The 10,443-nt window shown below is 38.5% G+C and overlaps 1 protein-coding gene across 1 annotated transcript in view; it reads right to left on the bottom strand.

Moving 5' to 3' along the window:
• Positions 1-3,762: 3,762 nt before the first annotated feature.
• The window catches only part of galt (galactose-1-phosphate uridylyltransferase), a 137,395-nt gene continuing 130,714 nt past the window's right edge, over positions 3,763-10,443 (bottom strand). The window contains exon 11 of the mRNA XM_051121959.1: positions 3,763-4,211. Coding sequence (XP_050977916.1) covers positions 4,131-4,211 — 81 coding nt within the window. The 3' untranslated portion in view covers positions 3,763-4,130. The remainder of the gene's footprint in view (positions 4,212-10,443) is intronic.

Raw genomic sequence — 10,443 nt, 5'->3', positions numbered from 1 at the left:
AACATTATCCATAATATTAATATTTGCTTCCAAATAACAATTTATGACAAACGTCTTTTTAAAACCTAAACTTAAGTGGTCAAATTATGTGATGTTTTAATAGACTTGAAGGTTGAAAGCTGCTTCACTTTTTTGTTTTTATTTTGACAAATGTTTTATTTTTTTCTTTTAATAGGGCTCTAAGTCTTCAAATAATATTAACAGTGTGGTTTCTCAAGCCATTGCCTGTATGTTCCATTTGATCTGGATTAAAAAACAAATAAAATAAAAATCATGTCATTGATCTATGGTCCAAAGGAACGACAAAACTGCAGCACTCGTCTAAACCAAACAGCACACATCAGTATTTACATGAGCCCAGTGGACAGCACTGAAAGAATTGATTTTGCGAACCAGTGAAAGCACAGCGCAGATCAATTTGGGCAGCGCAGCGTTGCACGGTCTGACTGGGTATTAATGTAAACACAGTCTGCTACGGCTATGTAAGTGAACGTAAACAGATGGGGGGGAAATAATGTCAGAATGTGGGATCTGTGCATTAGACCTTGCAGTGTAAATGCAGCCAAACATGAAGGGGCCAATTTTCTGTGAACTTCCTTTCCAGAGTTACGACAACAAAAGCACAGCAAACTCAAATTTAGTTTCCTTTATGATTCATGATTTCACCGCAGCACGTTGAAGAGCTCACCCATCCCCGGCGTCTGCTCTGAACGATCCTAACCCCTCGTTCTCTATGACAACAGACACCTGAACAGATGGATGGCGCCGCAGACAGACTGGGCCCGCTCACGTTCTTAAGTACACTGAGAATCACTGACAGAGAGAATGATGGAGCACCTGGCGTGGGAGAGAGACCTTCTGTTATGCCACTGTAAATTGGCTTGACAAGAAAAACGTTTCGCCTCTCAATGTCAGCCATTTGCGCGCCGGCATAAACGGAACTGCAGCCCGGCAGGTGCGGTGCAGGAAAAGGAAAACTGATCCGCTGAACACATTTCCCTCATTAAGCAACTGCCCCGAGGCCGTCAATTACACTTTCCGTTTTAACGGCTACAGAAAGCCAAGCTGGAAATTGTCAGTATGTACTGGAGAAAATTCCTGCTAGTAATGAATAAAAGAACATTTAACAGGATTTTACATTTTCAGAAGAAATGCTTGTCTGTGCAAAACTTGCCAGCTTGATTCTGGGCTGCTTTAAGTGGTTGCTAAGGCATTATTATATGGTTTCTAGGGTGTTCTGTGCAGTTGCAAAGTTGTAGATGGTAGCTTGGTCATTTCTGGGTTGTTATGTACAGCATGCTTGTTTAGAGTGTTTTAGGTGGTATTAGATGGTTGCTATGATGTTCTGTGGTTGTTAGGCTTTCTAGGGTTGCTAGGCAGTTGTTACAATGTTCCTAGGGAATGCTAGGGAAATGCTAGGTGGTTGCTGTGATGTACCGAACGGTTGCTTAGAAGGTTGCCAAGATATTCTGCCAATGTAGCTGCTAGGCTGTGTTTCTAGGTATTTTCTACAGTGTTCTAAATGGTTGCTAAGGTGTTTATATATGGTTTCTAGGGTGTTTTGGTAGATGCCTGGTAGTGTTTTGACAGTTGCTAGGTTGTATGGGATTGGTAGGTCATTTATAGGTTGTCAAGCAAGGTGGTTCATACTGAAGTGCTAGATAAGAGGTTCTAAGGATTTACAGTAGGTGGTTGCTAGGGTGGTTTCTAAGGCATTGCTAGGCAGTAGTTACAGTGTTCCAGACGGTTGCTAGGGAAGTGCTAGGTGGTTGCTGTGATGTACCGGATGGTTGGTTAGAAGGTTGCCAAGTTCTGGCATTGTAGCTGCTAGGGTGTGTTTCTAGGTATTTTCTACAGTGTTCTAAATGGTTGCTAAGGTGTTGATATATGGTTTCTAGAGTGCTTTGCACAGTTTCCTAGACAGAGTTGTTAGACAGTTGCTAAGTTGTAGGTGGTAGCTTGGTCATTTCAAGGTTGTTAGACACAGCATGTATTTTATAGAGTGTTTTAGGTTGTATTAGATGGTTGTTAGGATGTTCTGTGGTTGTTAGGGTGGTTTCTAGGGTGTTTGCAGGCAGCTGATACAGTGTTCGGTGTGGTTGTACTGGATGGTTGTTAGTGTTCTTAGATGGTTGCTAGGATATTCTGGTACTGTAGTCGTTTGGATGTTCTGTGTTGTTGCTAAGGTGTTTATATATGGTTTCTAGGGTGTTTTTGGTAGCTGCCTGGTAGTTGTTTGACAGCTGCTAAGTTGTAGGGGATCGCTAGGTCATTTATAGGTTGTTATAATCAAGGTGGTTCATACTGAAGTGGTGGATAACATGTTTGTAGGTGTTTGCTAGGGTGGTTTCTAGGGTGTTTCTAGGCAGTTGTTACAGTGTGGTTACTAGGGCATTGCAAGGTGTTTGCTGTGATGTACTGGATGGTTGCTTAAAAAGTTTGCTAGGATATGGTACTGTAGTTGTTAGGGTATTTCTAGGTATTTTCTGAAGTGGTTAATATATGTTTTTTAGGGTGCTTTGCATAGTTGCCAGAGAGTTGTTGGACTGTTGCTAAGTTGTAGGTGGTAGCTTGGTCATTTCTAGGCTGTCAGGCACAGCATGGATTTTATAGAGTGTTTTTAGGTGGCACACGATGGTTGCTAGTGTGTTCTGTGGTTGTTACAGTGGTTTCTAGGGTGTTTGCAGGCAGTTGATACAGTGTTCTGTGTCGTTGTACTGGATAGTTCCAGTGTTCTTAGACTGTTGCTAGGATATTCTGGAACTTCAGTTGTTTAGATGTTCTGGGTTTTCGCTAAGGTGTTTATGTATGGTTTCTAGGGTGTTTTGGTAGTTGTCTGGGAGTTGTTTGACAGTTGCTAGGTTGTAGGTAATTTCTATGTTGTTATAGAGAAGATGGTTTATAGTAATGTTATAGTATAGTTTTACAGAAGGTGGTTGCTAGGGTGTTGCGAGGCAGTTGTTACAGTGGTTGCTGTGATCTACTGGATGGTTGCTAGTGTTTTAGATGGTTGCTAGTTTATTCTGGTACTTTTAGGTAGTGGCTAATATTTTGTAAGGTGATGTTAGGTGGTTGCTACAGTATTCAGTGATTGTTCTGAGTGGCTGCTAAGGTGTTGTCATATGGTTTCAAAGGTGTTTTGTGTAGTTACCTGTGAGCTGTTAGACAGTTAAGTTGTATGTGGTTGCTGGGTCATTTCTAGATTGTTAGGCTATGTGGTTTACACTGTGGTTTTAAGTGGTGGCTAATGTGCTCTAAAGCATTTTAGGTGGTTGTTAGAGCATTTTCAAGTGTGTTTCTAGGCAGTGTTGCCTCAGAGTTATTTGACGGTTGTTAAAGGTAATTGCAGATTGATGTTAGGCTATGTCTAGGTTGTTATAGTTGTGGTTTATAGGGTGTTTTTAAGTTGTGGCTAGGATGTATTGTTAGGGTGGTTTCTAAAATGTTGCTAGGCTGCTGATACAGTGGTTGTACAGCATTACTAGGATGTACTGGATGGTTGCTAGGGTATTTCAGTACTGTAGTTGCTAGGGTGTTCTAGGTTGTTTCTAGAGTGTTTTGGGATGTTCTGAGTAGTTTCTAATATGTTGATATATGGTTTTGTGTAGTTGTCTAGAAGCCATTTATAAATACTGTATGGTTGCTAGAGCATTGCCAGCGTGTTTTAAACTCAGCATTTTTTTTTCAGTTGTTGAAATGTTTTCCAGTGGTTTCCAATCATAGTTTTTCATTTTATGGAAGCTCATGTCATGTGCTTGTTTTCAGTGTTTCCTTTGCCAAATCCATTTGGCCAAAAAGGAAGGACTTTATTAAACATTTTAAAGCACATAAGCAAGCATTACAATTTATCATTTCAAACTTTTCTGAAAAATCATTTTGGCTCTCAACTAAGCAATTACCAGCTCACATGGTTTGGCCTTTAGGCCCCCGAACAAGAACTTGGGAGCCAATTTTAACTTCTAACTAGAATGAAAAGACAAAAAAAGTGTTTCAAAAGGAAGTTAGTACAAATTTTACACTCTTCGCACTAAAACAGATGAGTCGTCGTACAGCTCCATCTGTTTCTCACAGTTTTATGTTCTCATTATCTGCCCGCTGGACACAGACGGTGGCCAACAGGTCACACTCTTTTAGTTCTCCATCCCTCCATCACCTTCAGCTTTTTTCATCTTATAATGTTCCTCTCCAAGCTTCCTTAACTGCTCTGCAGCCTGTGAAAGTGAGTAAGAGGGAGAGAAAAAGACAGAGAAGAAACAGAGAAGATTCTGAATGAGAGGACAAACTTAATTCAGACACTCAATAATTGACATACACTACGTCTCTTCTTTACCAAGGCTGCATTAAGATTCAGCAAAATTCAGAAAAAATAGCAATATTGTGAAATACTATAACATTTTAAAACAACTGCTGTCTATATGCTTTAAAATGTAATTTATTCACGTGATGTAAAGCTGAATTTTTAGCATCATTACTCCAGTCTTCAGTGTCACATGATCCTTAAAAAGTCATTGTAATATGCTGATTTGCTGCTCAAGAAAGATTTCTGATTATTACTAATATTAAAACAGTTGTGCTTAAAACTTTCTTTCTTTCTTTAATTGTAGGATTATTTGATGAATAGAAAGTTCAATAGAACATGTATTTGAAATATATATATTTTTGCAACAATATAAATGTCTTTACTGTCACTTTTGATCAATTTAATGCACCCCTACTGAATTATTCTTTTTTTTTCTATAAATAAATCAATCAATAAATAAATGTTACAGATTCCAATCCTGAAGAGTAATATAGTTCAAAATATTAAATGCAAATAAATAAATAAATAAATACAGTAAATAAGATTTTTTAAAGTACTGAATTCATTGAATGATCCAAAAATGCATTAAATACAAAATATATATATATATATATATATATATATATATATATATATATTTAGTAATTGTTATCTATGGTTTTGTTTGTGTGTTTGTTTTTATTTTTTACTCTAAAATCTATACTATGTAGGTTTCATTGTGACAAATTGGCCTAAACACAAAGTCAACGTATTTAATAAACTGGCAATAATGGTGACATAATGGTGACAGCTTTTTGTAGACCTTCAGATACAGTATGTGCTTACACAGACACTTTGAAGACTTTGAAAAATAAACCTGTGCTGAGAAATATTTCCAGGAGTAAAAAGTGTGACAACTAGTCTCCTTTATCCAGTTTTCCAGAAGTGCTTGGACCACATAAACATCTAAACAATTTGCTGGGATAGAGACATAAATTTGAAAAATAAAACTGTAGCAAAAAGGCAGATTGCTGTGAAAGCACATTCGGAAAAAACACACAGTGTGACCCAGACCCTCCAGCGACGGCAGACTCGGCATTCATGTCTAGCGCTCACAGCAGAGGAACCACCAGTCGCCCACTCTCTCCTGAGATAAGTCCCTGCAGGGGTGTGATTAAACGTCCTAGCGGCTCTGTCACTTCCTGATCCAATCTCTCAGCCACAACACTCTTTAATTCCTCCGCAAGCGCCGCTGCGGCACGGGCTGATGGAGGCTGCCGCCGCCGTTGAGTGAGAGGTCAGTCTCATAAACACTGGCAGCTGGGCTCGCCATGGGAGTGCCGCATTCATAAAGCCATAATAAATGTTACAGCACATTAAATCACCCCAGAGGTTCAGCACGATATTCCAAACGAAAGCCGTTCAGTCATGACGTTTGAGCGCCGGAGATAAAAAGCGCCCATTGCATTACCCTTAGCGTCCCTGCTAAGAGTCACGTAATGCTTGGCAATAACCGGCATATGAATGTGCTTTTGCACGCTAGGAACCAGTTGGAAATATGGCCGCAGTGAGCAGTGGCGTACGTGAGCTCTGAATATGGCATTTGTAGGTTTTGACAGCAGTGGTGAACAAGTGTGGGCAACCCGGATTTAAATCTGGCCTAATGCGATTATATGACAGAACTAAAAATCAGAATAAAATTACTGACTTGTTTTTCTGTCATAAAATGGTAACACTTTACCATATGGTTCATTAACTATTTTAGTTAATTTTAACTAAGAATGAACAATACTTCTACAGCATTTATTAATCTTGGTAATAACATTTTCTAATGCATTATTAAAATCTAAAGTTGTGTTTGTTAACATTAGCTGTTAACAAATGCTGGGTTCAGCCCATTGGGTCATTTCATTGGGTTGTTTTTTAATATTTTTACCCAGGTGCTGGGTAGTTTTTCTGTATCTAAGCTCCTGGGTTATTTTTTCCTACTCAACCACTGGGTTAAGCCTGTCTCTGACAACCCAGCTGCTGAGTGCAGGCTTTTTGAGTTCTCTATGAGAGTGGTTCTCTGCACCACTGATTTAGAGCACTTCTTTCAATGAAATAAAGGTTTGTATACATTTTATTTCATTTATAAAGTCTTTACTGTGCTGTAAATTGTATTATTTTACGCAATGCAACATAAGGGACGAGATGTCAGTCAGCTGCATTAGCAGCGGTCACTTTGCATGATGGAAATGCCTTTTGCATTGCATAAAATAAATGGATTTTATTCATTATAGTACTGAGTTTAATTTAGTTTGATGTTAAAAATTTTCTCTAATGTCAGTACTGTTTGCTTACGGGCAGGTTATGGGCAGATTAATTCTCGGCATGGGAATTAACGCTATTTTGATATAAAAAAGTGATTACGGAGAATGGCTGAATACACTAAAATTAAAATGCTACTTTTAAATGTTACATTTTTTATGTCTAAAATGCTTGTTAAATGAATTTAAATGTATGTAATATTGTAAATGTAACGAAGGCGCTGAGGCGGCGTTAGAATCCATATGCAGAGGTTTATTGTACAAAGCAGCAAACATACACGTAAAACCAGGCAATGGGTCGTTAACCAGAAAGCAGTCCACTCTTTCGACAGTCCAAGGGTAATCCGTAAATCGTAGTGAGAAAGCCAGGCAATAAGGTCAAACCTTGATATCAGTCCACACAGTTCAACAATCCAGAAAGGGTAATCCAAGAAATCGGTAGTCAGAAAACGAGGCAGAATCATACACGTGCAAACAAATCAGAGTAATCAGAAAACGCTTGGTAAGGCAGGTAAACTGGCAATACTTCGCAATGTGTGAGCACATGGTGAGTCCTTAAATACTGCCAAACAGGAAGTAGCAGTAGAAGCAGCAGAGGGAGCGCGCAGTCAGTATTCGGGTGATGGCTCCCTCTGCTGGCTTGGCATTACAGTAAACTATGTTGCATTCACCCAAATAAATTCAATTTGTCTTGTATTTTGTCTAATTGTTCTTGGTTAATAATACATGTTCATCTTTTGATTATTGCTGTTGCCTCTAGTAATGCTGTATGTGTTTTTATAAGTTCCAGGCCATTTTAAGCCAGCAATATAATCATTTTTAAACAATAGTTGACTTAAATAAAATAACCCAGCATGTTTAACCCAACCAGCTGGGTCAAAATAACCCAATATGTGTTCTGTCCAATATTTACCCAGCGCTGGGTTGCCAAATAACCCAAGTTGGGTTGTTTTTAACCCAGCATTTTTTAAAAGTTTAAATTGATGTACTAAAATTTCTAAAACTGAAACAGATATAAACTAAAGCTAAACAGAACATAAATAAACTAAATATAAACAAAAATAATAAAAATGAAATTAAATTGAAAACTCAAAATATTAATAAATACTATGGCAGTATATTAATAATATTAAAAATGCTTCTTTTTCAGAAGTCACAAAAACTCACAAAATGTTCAAATTTGGATGACTATACCTTTCAGCTTTATTACTGATTGAGCTGTAATTTACAAACTTATAGGGATAGTTTACCCAAAAATGAAAATTTCCCCATGATTTACTCACCCTCAAGCCATCATAATTATATATGGCTTTCTTCTTTCAGACGAATACAATCATAAAAAGTTCTCCACACAGATTATGGTTTATAAAGTGTCAAATATGGATATTTTTATTACACAAATGCATCTATTCACTTCAGAAGGCCATTATTAACCCCCTGGAGCCACGTGGAGCACTTTTTATGATGGATAAATGCACTTTTTCAACACCCAAATTTCAACACCCATTCACTGCCATTATAAAGCTTGGAAGAGCCAGGACATTTTTTAATGTAACTCCGATTTGATTCATCTGAAAGAAGAAAGTCATAAAAAATCTAGGATGACTTGAGGGTAAGTAAATCATGGGGTAATTTTCGTTTTTGGATGTACTATCCCGTTACGTCTGAGGATGGTTTATTGACCAGTTGACCAAAATGCTGCACATAAAATTTAGTGATAATTTTATCTGCCGCACCTAAAACTGATTAAGTCTGGATGTAACAAAAGACATTTCACTCACACTTTAGTTTGGGCACCACTTCTCACTATTAACTATTAACTATGCCTTTTGCCTCAATAAACCCCTACTTTGCTGCTTATTAATAGTTGTTAAGTTGTTAAGTTTAAAGGAGTAGACCACTTCCAAAACAAAAATTTACAGGTAATGTACTCACCCCCTTGTCATCCAAGATGTTCATACCCTTCTTTCTTCAGTAGTAAAGAAATTATGTTTTTTGAGGAAAAGATTTCAGTATTTTTTTACCTTAAAATGGACTTCAATGGTGCCCGCGAATTTGAACGTCCAAAACGCAGTTTAAATGCAGCTTCAAATGGCTCTAAACAATCCCAGCCGTGAAAGAAGGGGCTTATCTAGCAAAACGATTGTTTATTTTCTAAAAATAATTACATTTGAAAAATTTTCAAATGTAATTATTTAAAAATTTTAACCTTTTTAACCTCTTGTCTAGCTCTAAGTGAACTCTGTGTATTCCGATCGAAAAACTCCCATCTCTTTTTTTGTCACCAACTTCAAATTGTTCTACATTGCTGTTTTACACTTTTTTGTAAAGGGCGTTTTATCTTTTTTTGCACATTCATTTTGTAAACATTGGATCTGAACTTCTTTCGTGATGTAGGCCGATTTTGAAGCCCTTTGAAGCTGCATTTAAACTGCATTTTGGAAGTTCAAACTCAGGGGCACCATAGAAGTCCATTATATGGAGTAAAATCCTGAAATGTTTTTTCTCAAAAAGCATAATTTCCTTAAGTTTGAAGAAAGAAAGACAAGAACATCTTGGATGACAAGGGGGTGAGTACATTATCTGTACATTTTTGTTATGGAAGTGAACTTCTCTTTTAAGTACTGGTTAAAGATTAAGGTATCTAAGATATGGTCATGCAGAATAAAGCATTAACATGTTCTTAATAAGCACTAACAAACAGCCAATATGCTAGTTATGTGCAGGCTAATAAGCAGGTACTCAGTAGTGAGAATTGATCCTTAAACTAAAGTGTTACCGACATTTCAAAGCATATTATTTCATCAGCAGCTCAAGCTGAAATTTCTCTATGTCTGGCAGTAATAGACCACTTCCAAATCAGTGCCTGACACTTCAGGAGGCTACAATTTAATTGTAAAAGACACTATAGTTTTTCCAACTCGAGGAACCAATTTTATTCTTACCTCGGTTTGGAGGTTGGCCAAATAGAAACAGTAAGGAAAAGTACTTCCACAACATATTTCATCATCTCATTTACTAATGCAGAACTTAAGATATAGTTTCGTGAGGTAAAATATATATCACAAATATAATGTTTCCCCCCACTACTGAATCACACTAAAGCTAGGACTAATAATTCACACAAACTGTACCTCGACTGGCTTGTAAAATGGGAGCTGGTCACTTTAGTGTCACACACTTAGCTTTGAACTCCACACCAATGGCAACCCAGCTCAGCAGACAGAGGTCAGGTCGACAGATAACCAAGTCCAATTTATCGCAGCCCGAACCATTCTCACTCGTTTAGCTCGGAGAAAAACAGATGTCCTGGTTTAGGGCTGATAACGCTCACCGCCTGCTGATAAATTTCACATTCAGGTGAACAAGCTGGGGGGAAATGGGTTTGCGAGGAGTGTGAAAAGGGCTCGGATGGCTGTCGGGAGGGGGCCGCTGATTGGACCCGAGTCGATGCGACGGACAGAGTCGCAGTGTGACGGATCAGCGTTGGCGGCCAGTGTCCTGACAACCTCCGGATGGAAGGCCGTAATTTGATCAAGCTATCAATCAATACATCCAGATGGGCATCAATCAAGAGCGTAACGCGCTGCACCCTTATCCTCCTCCCTTCGGCGGCCGAGATGAGAAAAACGAGACAGGGAAATAGGGGACTCGGTTTCTGTTCAGCTCCCCTTCCCTCTCTTGACAGCATCAAGCCGAGCAGGGTCACCCTGGCCTGGGTGTGCCTGACAGAGACACTTAGACAGAGGAAGAAAGTCCCACATGACTGGACACATTAATGGAGCAGGTGAAGTAGGTGCGGAAGTGCTGGAAATATGAGTCATTGTGGATTAAACTAACTTCCGATGATACTGT

The sequence above is a fragment of the Labeo rohita genome, chromosome 10 (assembly GCF_022985175.1).
Source record: "Labeo rohita strain BAU-BD-2019 chromosome 10, IGBB_LRoh.1.0, whole genome shotgun sequence".
Taxonomy (NCBI): Eukaryota; Metazoa; Chordata; class Actinopteri; order Cypriniformes; family Cyprinidae; genus Labeo; species Labeo rohita.
Note: the sequence above shows the minus strand (reverse complement) of the source record. Positions and strands in the feature narration are given on the sequence as shown.